This window comes from Canis aureus, chromosome X (assembly GCF_053574225.1).
Source record: "Canis aureus isolate CA01 chromosome X, VMU_Caureus_v.1.0, whole genome shotgun sequence".
Taxonomy (NCBI): domain Eukaryota; kingdom Metazoa; phylum Chordata; class Mammalia; order Carnivora; family Canidae; genus Canis; species Canis aureus.
In genome coordinates, this window is record NC_135649.1 from 16,791,208 (window position 1) to 16,811,722 (window position 20,515).

Consider the following 20,515-nt stretch of genomic DNA (forward strand, 5'->3'; position numbering starts at 1 on the left):
CGGGCAGTTTCCATCTGAACTGGCCTTACAGATCTCATACATATGACCTAGAAGCTGAATGCTTGAAATGTGCAAGGCAGGGCCCCAGTGGTTTTTAAATATTTCTTTTAACTGCTTTCCTTCCAGAATTTTCTTTTCAATTTTTTTAGGCCCTCCAGAATTTTCTTTTTTTTTTTTTAAGATTTATTTATTTAGGGACTCCTGGGTGGCTTAGCAGTTGAGCATCTATCTATCTGCCTTTGGTTCAGGGCGTGATCCCAGAGTTCCCGGATCAAAGTCCCACATTGGGCTTCCTGCATGGAGCCTGCTTCTCCATGCAGATGAATAAACCTTAAAAAAAAAAAAAGATTTATTTATTCATGAGAGAGACACAGAGAGAGAGAGGCAGAGACATAGGCATAGGGAGAAGCAGGCTCCTGGCAGGGAGCCTGATGCAAGACTCGATCCCAGATCCCAGGATCACGACTTGAGCTGAAGGCAGATGCTCAACCCCTGAGCCACCCAGGCGTCCCATAGGCCTTCCAGAATTTTCTGATCAAAATGTTAAGGGGAGTGGGTGGTGTGTCACTGTCCAAGGACCATTTTGTCCCTGAGTGCACCAGAGCACAGTTTGGATGGCAGCATGTGGTGGGGGGGCAGTGTCCCAAATCCCAAATTCACAGCAACCTTATAGTGAGCCTTGGGTCACCTGGGGAAAGCCATCTTTGACAGAGCAGATTTGGATGGTGGTGTCCCAAGGAATGGAGGCCCTGAATTTTGGGGGGCCATTCTTTCCAGCAACCACGCTCATCTAGCCTGTGAACTATGAAGGTATTCTAAGCCACAGCCCTTGCTGCCTCAAGGTGGCTGCTGCCACTGCTAAAAGTGACCCTGGTGACACTTTCTTACCCAAAGTCTCCTCCTCTCTTAGTTACCTCTAGAGATGAGAGAAAGGGAGCCCCGGGGAAGACTGCTGCTATACCAAACCCCAAACTATGTTAATGAATAGAGACCAGTCAAGAACATTTTGGTCCTGCGACATTTGAGGCAGCCTGGATTTTCCTTTCGGTGGATACAAAAGGCTTCCATCCCATATACTCCCAACTCTGAGCACCTAGGCCCTGCCTCTCGGTCCCATCCTAGCCTCAGAGAGTACTGGTCCCCATTCCCCACCCCACCCCTTTAGGGTGAAAGCGGCAGTCCATTCCCCTGCCTCCTAAGCAAACACAAACAGGACCCCCACATCCACCCAGATACACTTCTTTTTTTTTAAGATTTTGTTTATTAATGAGAGATAGAGATAGAGATAGATGAGGGAACATCTCATTATTATTATATAATGGCAGTTATAATTATTGTAAATTATTGTTCTCTCAGAGAACAAGCAGGGAACTAGCAAACTCCCCAAGCAGGGAGCCCAAAACGGCACTGGATCCCAGGACCCTGAGATCACGACCTGAGCCTAAGCCACCGAGGTGCACCTGGAATAATCATTCCTAGTGTTTTTTTTAAAAGATTTTATTGATTTATTCATGAGAGACACAGAGAGGCAGAGACACAGGCAGAGGAAGGAGCAGGCTCCATGCAGGGAGCCTGATGTGGGACCTGACCCCGGGTCTCCAGGATCATGCCCTGGGCTGAAGGAGGCGCCAAACCACTGAACCACCAGAGCTGCCCTCATTCCTAGTGTTTATTAAGTGCACTATGCTTTATGTGTAGAGGTTAAAAAATTCAAAATGCTAGTATTTGATTTTTTTTTACCTACAGGAATGAGAATTTCAGAAGGTTCAATCTACTATTATCACATGAAATTCTAACAATTCTATAAGGTCGGTAATACATCCTGTCCACCTTACAGATGGGGAAAGGAGGCTGAAAGAAGGTCAATAATGTAGCCACTTGGCACAGCCAGGCTTTGACATTGGATCTGTTTGATTCAGGATCCAGAGCTTTTCACCTCTACACTATGCTGCCCTCCTAAGTTAGTGTCACTACCTCCCACCCTGCTGTTGGTCGCCCCAGGGACCATGTCATCAATTGCTGATATATTCATTTAAAAGCAGAAATGTGGACTTCACAAATCTAGCAGTTCTAATGAAATCGATTATACTCATTGTGTAGCCTTGATCTGAAGTGTCAAAATAATTCCTGTGAAATTTCTTATATGAAAAGTTTTTTTTTAAGATTTTATTTATTTATTCATGACAGACACACACACAGAGGGAGAGAGAGAGAGAGAGAGAGAGAGAGAGAGTGAGGCAGAGACACAGGCAGAGGGAAAAGCAGGCTCCATGCAGGGAGCCTGATGCAGGACTCAATCCCAGGTCTCTAGGATCACACCCCGGGCCGAAGGTGGTGCTAAGCCACTGAGCCACCAGGGCTGCCCTACAATTTCTTTTTAAAATATATTTTATTTTATTTTTATTTTTATTTTTTTTTAATTTTTTTTTTCAATTTTTATTTATTTATGATAGTCACAGAGAGAGAGAGAGAGGCAGAGACATAGGCAGAGGGAGAAGCAGGCTCCATGCACCGGGAGCCCGACGTGGGATTCGATCCCAAGTCTCCAGGATCGCGCCCTGGGCCAAAGGCAGGCGCCAAACCGCTGCGCCACCCAGGGATCCCTTATTTTATTTTTCTTAAGTAGACTCCACCCCCAATGTGGGGCTTGAACTCATAACCCCAAGCTCAAGAGTCACATGCTATATTGACTAAGCCAGCCAAGTGCCCCTCCCAACCTGCAATTTCTTTTTTTTTAACATCTTTTTTTAAGATTTTATTTATTCATGAGAAACACACACACACACACACACACACACACACACAGAGAGAGAGAGGCAGAGACACAGGCAGAGGGAGAAGCAGGCGCCATGCAAGGAGCCCGACGTGGGACTCGATCCCGGGTCTCCAGGATCATGACCTGGCCTGAAGGCGGCGCTAAACCACTGAGCCACCCAGGCTGCCCATAACCTGCAATTTCTTAATTCACTCACTCACTCACTCACTCACTTGATATTCCCCACTAGCCAGGAAGCTTGGGGAACATGGAGAACTTTTCTCTTTTGTTCACCATCATACCCTCAGGGACTTGCATGGTGCCTGGCACATAGCGGGCTCTGACTGAACACTATTCTAAGGAATGCAGACACACACATGCACTCATATGCTTGCACATAAACACACACGCACACTCACAAACATGTATCCCCTCTCAAAGACCTGCACACTCAAGCATACACTCACATCCCCACTATATCTTTCTATATTGAGGTGACCAGTGTGCAAAATGGCTAAGGACAGAGGCTTTGAAGTCAGAGAGGCTTCTCCCCTCTTCCTGGTCCAATCCCAGCTCTGCCACTTTCTAGTTGTAGGACACTGAGCACATCTCTCATCTCCTTCCAGGATTGTTGGGAGATTGAATGGGATGATCCTCGATTCCCCTGAAGGGCTTAGCACAGTGCCTGGTCCCTAATAGCCCCCACTCCCTCTACCCTGGCCATTGCTATTGTTGATTATTACTGATCCTTATCTGGGTTCATACTCATGGGCTTCTTTCCTGGTTTGCAACACTCCATGTACATTAGCCCAGCCCAGGAAAAAGGAAAATGATAATGGCCAAGGTCTGAGGGTCGCCCCCTGCCATTGGCCACCTAGTCCCAGGGAAGGGAAGAGTGCAGGGCTGAGCAGAAAAGCCCGCAGCAACAGCAACAGCAACAGCAACAGGAGCAGCACCTGAGGGCTGATGTGGAGGGTGGATGGTATAGATAGTGGTTGTAGAAGAGAATTTTCGGAAGCCATTGCTCAGTGCATGTCCATTTCCAGGAAATGATACACCAGAGGTGGGCTGGAGCAATTGCAAATCCACAACAGTTTTGTTTACTGAGCACTTACTATAGGCCAAGCGCTTCACTTAGCACTCTGCCCACATGAGCTCATGTGATCCTCACAGCAACCCAGATGACAAAATAAAGACTTGGAGTGGCTAAGGTAACTTGCCTAAGGCCACAGAGTTGGCAAGCACTCTGGCTGGCTGATTCTAAAACTTGGCCCTTAGCAGCTATGCCTCTCTGGTATTGCAAAAATGCAGTGAGCTGGATGCTCTTACATACTCTTGGGGTTAGAAAGTGGCAGGTAGGCATAATATTTCTGGGGGCAATTTGTATGCACCCTTTGATCCAGTCACTCCCCTTACAGCAATTTAGGGATCAATGATGTGTGCAAAAAATGTAGCTATAAGGATATTCAAGAGGATATTTATAATATAGTGAAAAATTGGCAACAACCTAATGTCCAAAAATTGTAATAGATTTAGTATATCTATAAGAAGGATACTCTGGGGCAGCCCCGGTGGCCCAGCAGTTTAGCACCGCCTTTAGCCCTGGGTGTGATCCTGGGATCCCGGGATCGAGTCCCATGTCAGGCTCCCTGCAAAGGAGCCTGCTTCTCTCTCTGCCTGTGTCTCTGCCTCTATCTGCGTGTGTGTATCATAAATAAATAAAATCTTAAAAAAAAAGAAGGATACTCTGGAGCCATTGAAATGATGTTATAGGGGCGCCTGGGTGGCTCAGTCAGTTAAGCATCTGCCTTCTACTCAGGTCATGATCTCATTGATTGGTATAGAGCTCCTTGCTCAGTGGGGAGTCTGCTTCTCCCCCTCCCTCTGCCTCTGTCCCTCCTCCCACCCCACTCGTGCTCTCTTGCTCTCAAATAAATAAATAAAATCTAAAGAAAAATGATATTGTAAGGATGCCTGGGTAGCTCTGTCAGTTAAAAAGTGTTTGCCTTTAGCTCAGGTCATGATTTCGGGGTCCTGGGATTAAGCCCTGCTTCTCCCTCTCACCTGCTTATGCTCTCTCTCTCTCTCTCTTAAATAAATAAATAAATAAATAAATAAATAAATAAATAAATAAATAACAAATAATATCTTTTTAAAAAATGATGTAGTAGAACATGTAATGGCATGGAAAGAGAGAGAAAGAAATACGACTTACGTACAAAATGATGTTAAGTTGTAAAACTTAGCATGTGTGCATAGATGCACATGTGGTTATGTCCTGAATGCTTATCTTTGTTTTCTAATTTTCAAAAAATAACAGTACTTTTGTGATTAGAAAAAGTTATTTTTTTAAGTAAGAACTGAGGAAACCACTTGACTCATTGAATCTGAGTCATGGTTGTAAAAGACCAATCCAAATTGCTGGCTTTCCTTCCACCCATCCTTCCTTCTTTTCCCCTTCCCCTCTCTCTGTCTCCACCTCTAATACAAATCCTAGTTTATGATGATGTTAAAACCAAGCACCCTCCAAACACACACTCACACCCCACACTGTGACAATCCAACCTTTGGCCTGTCTGATCTGGACACATTGACTCTCCCTTCTCTGCCTTCTTGGCTAGTGGCTCTGGCCTCTTATTCATTCACCCCAGAAACAAAGAGGATACTGTTTGTATTAGACGAGGTTGAAACAACACTGGGGACAGAAGGACAGCTTATGGGACACAATCCTGTTCCAGGGCACTAGGGTAGCCTGCTCGATCCCACTGCCTCCTTTACTGTCACCTCCCCGGGGTATCCAGTCTTTTGCTGATTATCCAGGGCCTTTTCCCAGATGAAAATGAAGATGAAACACAGAACATGTGCAGTATTTGAAAGTGGCTAAGAGCTCAGGATCTGAGTCAAACTGGCCTGGTCTCAAATAGCCACACTGCTAGATGTGGGATCTTGTACAAGTCATTTGGCTCTCTGAGCCTCAGTTTCCTTTCCAAGATAATGGGCACAGTGAGAGTTAACCAATAGCTGGTGTGAGAATTAAATGAGATAATCCTTGTGAGAGGCCCCAGGAAAGTGCCCCCCCAGGACGCGCTCCATAATAGTTAGCCATTGTCAACAGTATTAGCTACAGTCCTTCTGGGCATTAGCCCTTTCACTGGGGGTGCTGTCATGGTCTACAAAGGCAGGACAGTGGACTAGTAAAGAGTCCAGTGGACCTGAGTTTCCATCTCTAGCTCTCACTGGCTGTGTGACCCATTTCAACACTTACCCCTATTTGGGTTGCTTTTCCTCTGTGAAGTAAGGATATTGATACCCCTTGTAAAGTGGGTAAAGTGTGAAATACAACAGGCATGCAGGAAAATACACAAGTGTGCTGCTGGGGGGGAATGTTCACGAACTGGGTAACGAGGACCCAGATCAAGGAACAGAACCCGGCCGCCACCCCAGGAGCCCACCTCCCCAAAGGTAACTGCTCTCCCGTCTTCTGACACTATATTCAGCTTGTCTATCTGTGACCTTCGTAAACCACAGTGGCTTTTGAGGACTGAAGTGGATGCAGTCACTGTAGCAGGTGCCTAGCACCCAGCTGGGACTCCCTCTATGGTGCCCGGGATTCCTCTGCCTCTCCGGAAAGAAAGATACAAGAAAGATACAAAGTTGTCAGTGTTCACAAGGGCCACAGACAACTAGCATGACTGGATCTCAAATGGATAGTCACACTTAAAGAAGAAACCAGTGTTTCTTCCCCACCCCCACTGGATTATGGTTAAGGGAAGAGAGGGGAAGATGTGAACTTTTGGGTCTTGCTCCAGAAGATCTCTGGAGGGGCACCTGGGTGCTTCAGTGGTTGAGCATCTGCCTTTGGCTCAGGTCGTGATCCCAGGGTCCTGGGATCAAATCCTGCATCACCCGCGGCTCCCTCTGCCTATGCCTCTGCCTCTCTCTCTGTGTGTCTCTCATGAATAAATAAATAAAATCTTAAAAGACCTTTGGGTGCTCAGTACACATTCACTCACCTTCTCACAGCAGCCCTTGAGCAATGCTGCCAGGCCTAGGGCTGGGGCGAGAAGAATATGGAGTAGGATGGGTACACCCAGACCCTGACCCCCGCGCCCCCCGGAAGTGGTAACTACTGAAGCTTCTCTGGTTACCAACTCTGAAATCCCCAATGTCCTCTTTAAAAGGGAGATAATCCAAAAATACCTTCAGCCTGTGTTTTCTTTTCTAAAGTACGGCCAGTATAAAATATACATAAGTAAATAAAAAAATCATTTGGACTTGGGAAAAAAAACAGCCAGGAAATTTGATGGCATTTCCTAGCCACATGGGCCTCTGTGTTTGGGCTTTGCATATTTGGCTTGACAGAGCTCTCTTAGAAAGTGGCCGAGGAGATAACTGGAGCCCGTGAATGGGAGCCTGTTCTGTTGGGCATGGTTCAGTCAGGGCCCGGTGGCCTGGGGCTGGCCTGCAGGGAATGAGAGGATGCTAACGGTCAGTAATGAATGGCCACTTTATGGATTTCCCACCATTTCCGAAGGTGCACGTCTCTCACATAACACCTCTTCTGAGAACCACTGGGGGGCTGGCCTTCTTTCATGCCCCACCCCCAACCCTGAGGCAGCAGAGCTTGTGAGAAACTTGACTCTTCACCATAATGCGAGGTCTTGAGGAAGACAGGCCTTCCTTTGCTCACTCAGCTGGACCAACATTTGCCCAGCCCGCCCTGCTCTCTTGTGAAGAAAACGTCTTCACAGTCAAGGGATCTGTGAGAGTCTCAAAGGGTAGATGCAACCAAGGAAGTAGTTGGTAAAGATGGCCACCTCTCTGTTTGGCCTGGAAAGGTTGGCTTGGGCAGGAAACAGGGCCATATTAAGTTGCCTTCATGCACTGGGGTGTCACGGGATAGAACGAAGTCAGAAGGCACAGGAAACCATACAGCTGCCACAAGGCAGAAGCCCCTCGAAAACATGCAGGCTTCCAAGAGGGGCCTGCTGCTCTCTGATCTTAATGTTTTGAATGCAGTCCCTCATATCCACTCTAAGTTAAAAACATGTCAAGCTTTCATTCCACCACACAAAAATAACGAACTATGTCACTATGTGCCAGTGGACATGCATAATCTCACGGACTCCTCCTATAGTTAAATAATACTCAGTTTTAGAGAGGGGGAAGCTGAGGTACAGGCAGAGGACATGAGGTGCCCTGAGATCACATTGCTAATAAATGGTGGAGCTCACTTGGCCCCAGGCTGCCTGGTTCTAAAGCCATACACCACATGGTGCTCACCCTCTGTGGAAGACATCAGTACCCTGTGAGCTGAATCACAATTTCATTCATTTAAGCGATATTTACTGTGCACCCTCCATGTGTCAGACTTTGGGTTAGGTACTTGGGAAGTAGCCATTAACACAGAGTCCCTGCTGCCATGGAATTCAGAGTCTAAAGGATGGGAGGAGACAAGAAAGAAAATACATAAATATATAATATGCCCAGTGGAGACAAATGCTAAAAAATAAAATAAAATAGTGTAAGAAGACAGAGGGTGACAGGGGTGAGGGGGGGGCGCTTCTTTTTTTTTTTTTTTTTAAAGAGGCTGTACAGAGAGGGCCTGGCTGGAGAGGTGACATTCCAATGGAGACCTGAATGAAGAAAAGGTAAGTCATGCAGTTATCTGGGGAAAGAGTGTTTCAGGGAGAGGGGTGGGGAGGTGCAAAGGGCCTGAGGCAGTATCATACTTGGCATGTTCTACAAATAGCAAGGAGGCTGGGTTGGATTAAATGAGGTAGGAGGGGGCACCTGGGTGGCTCAGTTAGTTGGGTGTCTGCCTTCGGCTTGGTCATGATCCCAGGGTCCTGGGATCAAGCCCCACATCAGGCTCCCTGCTCTGCCGAGAGCATGCTTCTCCCACTCCCTCTGCTTGCCCTCTCTCTCTCTCTCTCTCTCTCTCTCTCTCTGTCAAATAAAGTCTTTTTAAAAATGAGGTAGGAGGTGATAGGATATGAAATCAGAATGAAAACAGGGCCTTAAAAAAAAAAAAAAAAAAAAAAAAAAAAAAAAAAAAACAGGGCCTTATTCAAGACTGGATTTGATCCCAAGTAAGAGAGGAAGCTACTGGAGGGTTCTGAACAGAAGGCATATAGGATGAGAATTTCCTTTTAGTGATATCATTCTGACAGCTATCTTGAGAACAAACTGGTGGAAGGTGGAAGCAAGGAGACCAGTCAGGAAGCTACTGCAAAAATCCAGGGGTGAGCACTGGGTGTTATGCTATATGTTGACATATTGAACTCCAATAAAAAAATATATAAAAAAAAATCCAGGGGTGAAATGATGGCTTCCTGGACCAACACAATAGCAGCAGAGGTGGGGAGAAATGGTCAGAACTTGGATATATTTTGAAGGTAAAACTGACAGAAAATTTCAAAGGACTGGACATGAGGTAGGGGATGAAGAGGAGTTAAACATGACTCCCAGTTAACTGGAAGGGTGCAGCTGCCATAATTGAGATGGGGTGAGGTTGGACATAGCAGGTCGTGGAGGAGATTAAGAGCTCAATCTGAGACTCATTTAGTTTGTGACTTCTAGTAGATATGTGAAGGGATCAGGTGGGCAGCTGGATAGACAGGACAGAAATGCAGTCTGGGCTGGAGGTAATGCATTTGGAATTGATAGAGATGGTACTTAAGACCAAGAGACAGAAGAGATCCCTTAGGGAGGGAGGGAGTGTATGTACATAGAGAAACTGACACCCAAGTACTGAGGCCTCCAAACATTTATTTAGAAAAGCTGAAGAGAAGAGGATGTCCAGCAAAGGAGACTGAGAAGGACTAGTAACCCAGGAGGAAGGAGGAAAACCAAGGGAGTGTGATGTTATGGAATCCAAGTGAAGGAGACATTTCTTTTTCTTTTTTTTGAAGGAGACATTTCTAAGAGGAAGGAACAACCAACTGCAGCCAGTGTTGCTGACAGGTCAAAAAGAGATGGAGGCAAGGATGGAGACCATTGATTTGGCAAGTGGAGGTCACTGGCTAACCTTGATGAGGGTGGTTAAAAAGTATGAAGATGAAAGCCTGAGAGGAGGGAGTTCCAAATTGCAGGGAGGGATTATAATGAATCCAAGCCAATGTGTTCAGAACTAAACCAAAGTCAAATAGCCACAGTCCATGCATGTGAAGTCCCTGCATGAAGAACTCGAGGTTTTGGCTCTTCCAAGGAGCTGGTTAGAACCTCTGAAACCTGCTTATCCCATATTTCAGCTCTTACTACATGCCAATTCCCCTAAATGACTCAGTTGGAGTCATTCTTGCTCCTGCTCTAAAGTACTCAACAGACTCTTGAACATCATTTCCCCACCCTCCAGCCACCCCACTGAGCCCATTGCAACAGCAAACTCTACTACATCATTTCCTTTAACTGTCTGCTGCTACCACACCCCCTTCCACATGTTTACTTAACTCACCAGAGTCTCAGAAAATCACATCACCTAAGTGGAAAAATAATTTCTAGGACAGAAGTAAATTCTGCAAAGGTGAATACATGCGATATACACCAACACCCCGTTCAGGCCAAAAGAGCAAAGCTGGAGTGATGGTTTCTGAAGAGAGGGGAGATCTTCTCCCAGCAAGCAGATGCCCCACCTGGCAGCTTCATACAAAGCAAACAACCATTTGGAGGCATGTAGATTCTCCAGTGGGGGCCAGGCATTCAATGTGGGTGCTGGGCAACTACACCAGTGAGTTCTTAAAAATCAACCAGACCCTGGTTTATTGCACATTTCAAAATGTTGGATGGATTTCCATCCACCTGGTAAGGCAACTTCTCCATTAGGCACAGCAGATACAGTGCTTAGGGCCCACGGATACTTTCAGGAGCCCTTGAAAATGTTTTAACATCTTTTAAAATTGGAAGAAAATGAATATAATAAAATAATGAATACATAAAAATGAATCCAGCCTATATCCCTTCTGTTCAGAACCCTCCAGTACTTAAGACCAAGAGATAGAAGAGATCCCTTAGGGAGGGAGGGAGTGTAGATAGAGAAACTGTCTAACACCTGAGTACTGAGGCCTCCAAACATTTATTTAGAAGCTGAAGAGAATAGGATGTTCAGCAAAGGAGTCTGAGGAGGACTAGTAACCCAGGAGAGGAAGCAGGAAAACCAAGGGAGTGTGATGTTATGGAATCCAAGTGAAGGAGGCATTTCTAAGAGGAAGGAACAACCAACTGTAGCCAATTTTGCTGACAGGTCAACAAAGGATGGAGGTAGGGATGGAGACCATTGATTTGGCAAGTGGAGGTCACTGGTTAACCTTGATGAGGGTGGTTAAAGAGCAATGAGGATGAAAGGATTAAAGTTGTTTTTATACCAATGCAGTCACAAGATGTCCTTTTTCTTGGCTGTACCAAGGAAGAGGCCCTTAGAGCCAGATATGTCTAGGTCCATCAAAGTCCTACTACATCCCTGCCAACTTAATTTTTATAGCTTTCTCCAAACTTGGGTGCTTTGATGAACACTCTTTGACATAGCTTTCTTGAAATAGGTGTTTAGAGATGTAAGAATGTTTATTTATTTATTTAAGAGAGAAAAAGCACACACAAGTGGGGCAGGCAGGCAAAGGGAGAAAAAGACAGTCTTAAGCAGATGCTGAGTTGAGCACAGAGCCTGATGCGGGGCTCGATCTCATGACCCTGAGATCATGACCTGAGCCAAAACCAAGAGTTGGACACTTAACAGATTGAGCCACACAGGGACCCCAAAAATACTTACTTTAAAAAAAAAGTCACCAGGGCAGCCCCGGTGGCACAGCGGTTTGGCGCCGCCTGCCGCCCGGGGTGTGATCCTGGAGACCCGGGATCGAGTCCCACATCAGGCTCCCTGCATGGTGCCTGCTTCTCCCTCTGCCTGTGTCTCTGCCTCTCTCTCTCTAGCTGTGTCTCTATGAATAAATAAATAAAATCTTTAAAAAAAAAAAAGTCACCAAAGAGTGTGTGCAATTGATGCCCAGATACTGTTAAGGTCAGGGAGGCGGTTCTGTGAGACACTTCTTGGATTCCTCTGGAGCCCTACCCTTGCTCACCAAATCATCTGCTATTAGATGAAAGGAGGCTGGGTGCACCTACACAGGACTCCCTGTCAGACCAGTAGTAGTAGTAGTAGTAGTAGTAGTAGTAGTAGTAGTAGTAATAATAATAATAATAATAATAAAGGCAAGGCACCTAGATGGCTCAGTCGGTTGTATCTGCCTTCAGGTCATGGTCCCAGGGTCCTGGGATTGAGTCCCAAGTCAGGCTTCCTGCTCAGTGGGGAGTCTGCTTCTCTTTCTCCCTCTGCTGCTCCCCTTGCTTGTCTCTCTCTCTCTCTCTCTCTCTTTCTCTCCCTCCCTCCCTCAAATAAATAAATAACAAAGGCTGATAATAGCGAACAGTTGTGGTGCTCTTACTGGGTACTAAGCAGTGAGCCCAGCGTTAAGGAAACAATGAAATAGGTGAACTGGCTTGATTAAACAGTGTTGATTTTCACACTAGATTTCTAAAAAATGGGTGCAGATTCTTACAGTGTGATTTGCCTTCTGCAAATACACACACACACACACACACACGTCAGTGCATCAAGGGCATCGGAGAACTGGTCTTTCCATGATAGCCTTGATAGGGAGTTCCAACATGCTCACCATTCCTCAGGATCACGTCTGCGCCCTGGCTCAAGGGGCTCAATCCCTGAGGGCTCCTGACATTGCTCAGAGCTCTGGAGAAGTGTTCGTCCACTACGCTGCCGATGTCTCCTTGGAAATAGGTGAACAGGACACACTGGGGGTTCCACTCGGTCTTTATAGGTCTTTGTAGCTGGATATCTGTTTTCTCCATTTCTTCCATTGTGAGCGACACAGGTAGGTGATAGCTGCGGATCAAACACAAAATGTTAACTGCCACTGTTTTCCTAAGTGGCTTGGCTGTAGTTTGGATGAGAGGATGGGGGCCTGCAGTATAATTGCTCACAGTGGTTCTGGGGAGCCACTAAGCACCTGAGTGATGCCAAGAAGCTCACCAATCCCACCATGCTGGGCTGAGTGAGGACCAGGTGCTGAGCCTTGACTGATCCATGCTCAGGGAACAAGACAGAGCTCTACAAAGCGCAGAAGGGGCCCTCAAGAGCCTCACATAAGAATTATCTGGCAACTCAAGTAGAAAAACAGCAGGAAATTAAAAAAAAAAAGGCCATTGAGGCCAGAAGAGTAACTTGCCTTCTGGGGAAGTGACCCAGAATTGCATTTAGATGCCCCCAGAACTGCCCCTGGGTGAAGGCCTGGCCCAGGCTGGAGAGCTTGACTAAGCAATCCAGTGGGTATTCCACGACTTCACTTTTCCTTAAAAATGTTGCTTTCCATCTTGATCATTTGCATGTGAGAAAAAATTCTCCCACTTCCCTGTTGCTGTTGACCTCTGTACAATGGTGTCCCACACCCACCACCCATCCCACGCTAAAAATGGGTAATTGCAAATACCAGTCCTAAGGCCCCCAGACAGATGTACCCTGAACCAAATAACAGATCTCAAAAACAAACTTTCTTTACACTAACATATATGGCAACATTGGTGAGAAGTTCCTGAAAGATTGTCAGATTGTCAACCCTGGTCACCGCTATATCCTCTGCACCTAAAACAGTGCCTGGGACAGAGTAGATGTTTAATAGCTGTTTGCCGAATTGCCTTCGACTTGGCTTCCATCATAGTATCCTAACCATGAGCTCCTGTAAGATCAGGGGCTGTGCTCGATGTTTATAGCAGCAATGTCCACAATAGCCAAACTGTGGAAGGAGCCTCGGTGTCCATCGAAAGATGAATGGATAAAGAAGATGTGGTCTATGTATACAATGGAATATTACTCAGCCATTAGAAACGACAAATACCCACCATTTGCTTCAACGTGGATGGAACTGGAGGGTATTATGCTGAGTGAAGTAAGTCAATAGGAGAAGGACAAACAGTGTATGTTCTCATTCATTTGGGGAATATAAATAATAGTGAAAGGGAATATAAGGGAAGGGAGAAGAAATGTGTGGGAAATATCAGAAAGGGAGACAGAACATAAAGACTCCTAACTCTGGGAAACGAACTAGGGGTGATGGAAGGGGAGGAGGGCGGGGGGTGAGTGTGAATGGGTGACGGGCGCTGAGGGGGGCACTTGACGGGATGAACACTGGGTGTTATTCTGTATGTTGGTAAATTGAACACCAATAAAAAATAAGTTTATTATTAAAAAAAAAAATCAGGGGCTATGCTCTTGCACCAAAGCCAGGACCAGGCACACAGTGGGCACTCAAGACATGCCATGTGGCCTTCTTTGACTCAAGAAGTAGCCTGTCCGGATGCTTCTTCACCATTGGCCACTCGACCAGACTTGCCAGGGTGCTCGGGTTAAAGGCACCTTTAGTCTATTCACTCATTCGTTCAGTTGCAATGCAACTGTTTAGTTTAATAGTCTCTGTTCCGGGATGCCTGAGTGGCTCAGCGGTTGAGTCTCTGCCTTCGGCCCCAGGGCATGATCCTGGAGTTCCAGGATCGGGTCCCACATTGAGGTCCCTGCATGGAGCCTGCTTCTCCCTCTGCCTCTCTCTCTCTCTCTCTCTCTCTTTCTCATGAATAAATAAATAAAATCTTTAAAAAGATAGTCTACGTTCCACTCTAGTCCCTGAGGGTGGGGGCCATTTCTTATTCATTTCTTTATCCCTAGCACCTAGCATAAGTAGGTCAGTAAACAATGGCTGAATGCCTGAGTGCCATTTCATGCAGAGAAGGCACAATGCAAGGAAATCAGACCAATTAAAAGTCAGAGGACCTGGGGTTTTCCTCAGCTGCAAGATTTTGGGGGAAGCACATGGCCTCTCTAGGATTCAGATTCCTCTTGGGTAAAATTAAGAGGCTGGAGAATATGAATTCTGCAGCCTATTCTTTCATGGTCTGGCTAGAAATGTCAGGAAGGAATCTGGCAGTGAGCAGGGCACCCTTCTAAAAAGGTCTCCTTTCAGACCCATTCTGGCCCCAGTCATGACTAGGCTCTGCTGTCTACAGAAGCTTTCCACTGAGCACATCACTGTTTCCCCTCGGTTGACAGCCATGCTAAGCATAACCAGGCACTACCTGAAAAATGAATCCATTGTATCCTTATTCCAAAGGACATGCAAACAACCATTTTGGCAGTTTCTTACAAGGTGAAACACACGCTTACTATTTGACCCAGTAACCCTACTTCTGAGTATATATAACCAAGAGACACGAAAACGTATGTCCACACAGACTTGTACATGTTGTTCATAGTAGCTTTATTTAAAATAGACAAAAGATGGAAATGAGCCAAATGCCCACCATTGGAGGGATGAATAAAAACCAGCTGCAACACTGTCATATACCAGTCACTGAGCAATGAAAAGGAACAAACACTAGCAATCCACACCACAGCATGGATGAATCAGAAAACCACTATGTTGCATGAAAAAAGCCAGACACAAAAGACCACCTATTATAGGATTCCACTTAACACAGGGCAGGCACAACTAACCCATGAGGATAGATATCAGAACAGTGGCTGGCTGTGGGGTGGAGACTGGGAAGGAGCTTGAGGAACTCCGGGCAGTGTTGGAAACGTCCTACATCTTGAGGAGGGTGAAGGTTATACATGGTTGCACATGTCTGTCAAAACTGATCAAGTTGTACACTTAAGATCTGTGCATTTCACTAAAGGTAAGTTATTCCTCGATAAACATACACACACACACACACAACACATGCCATATATTCAGATTCTCAGAGCTGCAGAAATAAAGCAAAGGTATCATCCTTGAGTACAATATAAAGAGTTCAAGAAAGACAAATACCATCGACCCTTGGACAATGCAGGGGTTCAGAGTGTTGATCCTACACAGTCAAGAAATCTGCATATAACTTGAATCCCCCAAACTTAACTACTCACAGCCTACTGCTGATTGGATGTCTTATCAATAATATAAACAGTCAATACACATTTTGTGTGTGTATTATACACTGTATTATTACAATAAGGTAAGCTAGAGAAGAGAAATGCAAAGAAAATCCTAAGGAAGAGAAAATACATTTATAGTACTGCACTGTAAGATATTCACGTACAGTCAAACCCATGTAGATCAAGAGTCTACTGCATTTTATAATATCACTTCTGTGTGGAATTTTAAAACAGCAGAACTCAGAGTAAAATGGTGGTTACCAGGAGGATAAGGGAGTGAGGGGACCAGGCAGGTGTTTAGGGTACAAAGTCAAGAGCAGTAAACAGGCCCTAGAGATCTAAGGCACAGTACAGTGAACATACACAACAATATCGTAGCATAATCCTCCAAATTGCATAGAGATTGGAACTAAATTATTCCAGCTACTAAAAAGAAAAGATAATGATGTTAGGCAATAGAGGTGCTAATTATCACCCCAATAGCAATCAGATCACAATATATAAATTTATCGAATTAACACATAACACCTTAAATTCACACAGTTATACGTCATATCTGTTTCTGAAACACAGCCCAAAAAGAATAAGAAAGCGGAGGTGTTACAAATTATAAAGTAATGATAAATGTCGGAGCCAGCACTTTTCCAAAAGCCTACAGTTTACAAAATACCACCTCTGTGCCAGAAGCTCTGCGTACATTTTTCTCTAGTCTTTACAACTCTCAATGTAGGTGCTATTTTTTTTTTCAATGTAGGTACTATTATCTCCATTTTATAGAGGAGCGAATGGGGGCCCAGAAAAGGGAAATTAACTGCCCGTGCCACCTGGGTAGGTGGGGGCCGAGCTGGGATTTGAATCCAAGGCTCTCTGGCTTCAGTGTCTATCCTTTCCCCACCGTCCCTTGCTATCTACCTGGTGAGACTCACAGAACCCCTCTATGAGCTTCAGTCTCCCCATTTATCAAATGTGGAGGCTTGGCTTCCGATCTCTGAGGGAACCTTGAGCCAGGCCCTTAGCCGGCCATCTGGTTTCCTCTAGGGAACGCGGGCAGAACATCTGTCCACTCCCTCCAGGCTTCTTAGAGCCTCTACTTGCAAGGGCTGCTTAGTACCTTTGTAAGATTCATGGTTTTACCCTTGGAGATGCCAGTGGCCGCTGCTCTAGGCTCAGGCTTGACATAGCTTGCAAATCTATCTTTGTGGAGACTCCTGGAAGCTACAAAGGAGGCAGCCGGCCAGACCCTTGGGACATCAGAGCTGTGGAGCACGCTCTACTCTCCTTGGGGAAAGACCATAGAGACCACAGGCCACCGGCCATAGGCAGGAGAGGTTCGACAGGGAGAAAGTCAGAGGCAAAGTCTCATCCCCATCACCTTGGGGGGCTCAGAACTTAGACAACCAGGATGCTGATTAAAGCTACAGATGCCACCTCTGTCCCTTCTCTTCCTCCCCAAATGCATGGGCACACCTCCCAAGGGAAATCCATGGTTTACTTATCTGGATCTAGTTCACAAGCAATTCTCTGGGCTGCACTCAGACCTCAGTAGAGAGGATGTGCATTTGAGAGCTACTAAAATTCTTAGAACGGTTATCCGCCACAGCCTTTGCAGAGCTGCATCTCACTGCACTGCACCCCCGGAGAAAGAAACATGGGCAGTCCCATCCTCGGGTGAGCCTTCTGTGTGAGGTCTGATGCAGGCGTGAATTAGCTGAGGTCCAGCTCAGGAGAACGGGTGCTGCAAAGCTGGAACCGAGGGGGCAGCTGTGAGGCAGAGGGAGGATAGGACTTTCCAGAAGATGTTCCTGACCCAGTCCCTGTCTTGTGATAAAAGACTCTTGCAGACAAAACCCTAAGGTCAAACTTTGCCAGCTATTCAGCTAGAACGGCATAATTACAAAAGTACACTGTAGTTCAAAATCTTTCCCCAGCGCACAAATTATAAAGACATCTAATGCTCCAAATGATGACCTCAAAATGATGCCCAATATTCTAGCATGGAATCCAATGCCAGCAGTTTGGCCTCAACTCTACCACAGTCAGCCACTCTTCTGCAGAGAGGTTGTCACAGTGATACTTGGAACGAAAGCCCCAAAGGGACCAGATTGTATCGCAGTGAGTAAAGCATGTGATGCTCACCGATCCACACCGCACCCCCCCATTCCTTCCCAGTTAATTTTCATCCCTCCCTGCCCCCCCCAAAAAATGTCTCCAGCTTCTCCTACCTTAATTCCTGACCATCAACTGAGACAGCCAAGATGCCACAGCTGAGCAAAGGCGCGTAGTACTGGTCAGAGTTCCCTGGCCCCCTTTGGAGGAGCTCAGTGCTTGCGGAAGCAAGTCCTGGGGATTTTGTATCCTCCCCTTGCTACTTTCTATCCCTCTAGCCGGGGCTATAAGAGGCATTTCCTGCTGGCTATCTATTAAGAATGCAGAAAATGCGCTCCAACAAGTCATTCGGGTTGGGCACCTGCAGGAATGAGGAAAATAGGTAGCTCTTTTTTTATTTCTTCTTTTTGCATTAAAAAAAAGCATTTAATGATTTTGTCTCTTAAAGTAGGTGGTCAGTTGTTTGCCGGAAACTACACACAGAGTCTAAAACATCAGTTATAGGGCTCGTGTTAGACTGCTGTCACCTTCACTCTCAGAAACTGGGAAAGTCTATAGGGTTCATCACAACTTTCTCCCTCTCTCCCCGTGACAAGAGAAGGGGAACCCAGACTCCTAGAATTCTGGACGTGTCATGGGCTTCCATGGGCCCCAGAGGGAAGGACTGCATCTCTGAACCTGCGACAGAACGAAGCAGCTCAGAGACCGCAGCCAGAGGTTTGGAGCAAGGGGGTCCTGATGCTCACTTTGAAAAATCTTCATTATTGCCTTGGGTTGGTGGCACCGTCATTCAGGTCCCAGACCCTAGAGCCATCCTTTGCTCCATTCGTTCTCCATTGCAACAGTATTTAGCAAACTTTTAGTAAACACCTACTGCATGCCAGGCACTGTTCTGGGCATTGTGTTCTATGGTGAATGAGACAGACCAAGTCTTTGCCTTTGGGGAATAAACACACACACACACACACACACACACACACACACCGCTTATGTGTCTGGGTGTTCATATACTGGTGTATGGTATTTGTGTATGTCAGATGGTAGTCAGCGCAACAAAGAGGAATTGGCCAGGAAAATAGAGCAGGGAAGGGGAATATATAAGATCATCTGATAACGTGACATTTGAGCAGAACCCTGAGGGAGCAAACCATGTTGGTACCTGCTCTCCTGATATCCGAAGGAATACGAAATGCAGAAGGGCTCTCATGCTTGGTCTGTTCACAGAAGGGTGAGGAGGCCAACGGGGCCTAAGAGGAGGGAGGGAGGGAGGGGAGACAGGCCTCACGGGCCCTGCTGAGGCTTTTGACTTTTGCTCTAATGAAAAGGAAAACCCACTGGAAGGTTTGGAGAAAACACATGAGTAAATCCCGAAAGTTCTACCTTCAAACTGCATTCCATCCTGTGCTTTCTCACCACCTCCTCCAGGCTCACTCTTTTCTGAGTACCCATCATTTGTCCTCAGCATCACGCCAGGGCTTAACGGTGCTCCCTACTTCCACCCTCGGCCCTTCTCAACTCGTTCCCCTCCGGACAGAGCCAGTGATCATTCCAGAACCCGTGGAGAATCCAGTCACTCCTTGTTTAAAAGCTTCTAACGGCTTCTCTTCCCAGGTTTTGGCTACAAGGCCCCAAGGGGATGACCTGCACCCCCACCCTCGATCCCGATCTCACCACCCTCCCCTTCGCTCCACTCCAGCCCCACAGGGTTCCGGGCAGTTCCTTGAATAGGGTCAACATCCTGTGGTCTTCACCCTCCCACTTCCTCTCCCTGGGATGCCCATCCCCCACACGCCCTCCGGACTTGCCCTCTGGTTGCATTTACATATCTGCTCGGAGGCCTGCTCCCAGCAGCCTTCTCTAACCGTGCTTTGCGAGTCAGCAGCCTCCTGTAGCCTCTGCCCTATTACCCCGCTTCCCCATTCTTCACAGTACTTTTCACTGCTTGACGTCATATTGCGTATTTATTTCTTTACAGTGTGTTGCCTCTTCTAAAATAATGCCTGGCACACAGTAGGGGCTCAGTACATGTCTCTTGAATGAATGAATGGTGGGGGAGAGAGAAGTTATTCAGTCACACAAATAAATTTAAAACTACAATGGTACTAAGTCAGTATCTGGTACTAAAAGGGACTCTGATAAGAAGACCTAGCTTCGGAACACCTGGGTGGCTCGGTGGTTGGGCATCTGCCTTTGGCTCAGTTTGTGATCCTGGGGTCCTGGGATCGAGTTCCGATTCTCCACTGCCTACGTCTCTGCCTCTCTCTCTGTGTCTCTCATGGATGAATAAATAAATAAAATATTTTTTAATAAAAAAATAAAAATGAGGGGTGGGGGAAAAAACCCTAAGACCAAGCCTTGAGTAACCACAACATTGACTGGCAGGTCAATGTGACAAACCAGCAAACATTACGGAGAAGGGATGGGCAAGGAGATGGGATGAAAGACAGGAAGGTGTTAGTGTCCCAAAGCCCAAAGAACAACAGGTTTCACGATGCTGGAGCTGGTTACCTGGGTGCAATGCTGCTGAGAACTGGGAGGATCTGGTACCTGAAAATTTTCTGTCAGATTGAGTGGCATGGAAGTCACACATGATCTTAACGAGGGATGTTTGCTGGAGTGATGAAGCCAGAGGCAGATGCAAGTGGGGTGGAGGAAGAGAAAAGCACTGGCAGTGGGGAGGG

The 20,515-nt window shown here is 46.3% G+C and overlaps 1 protein-coding gene across 1 annotated transcript in view; it reads right to left on the minus strand.

The window, feature by feature from the left end:
* VGLL1 (vestigial like family member 1) overlaps nt 1–18,075 on the minus strand; it is a 30,180-nt gene extending 12,105 nt beyond the window's left edge. The window contains exons 1-2 of the mRNA XM_077887585.1: nt 17,951–18,075; nt 12,424–12,650 (exon numbers count right to left, since the gene is read on the minus strand). Coding sequence (XP_077743711.1) covers nt 12,424–12,625 — 202 coding nt within the window. The 5' untranslated portion in view covers nt 12,626–12,650; nt 17,951–18,075. The remainder of the gene's footprint in view (nt 1–12,423; nt 12,651–17,950) is intronic.
* Between the last annotated feature and the right edge of the window lie 2,440 nt (nt 18,076–20,515).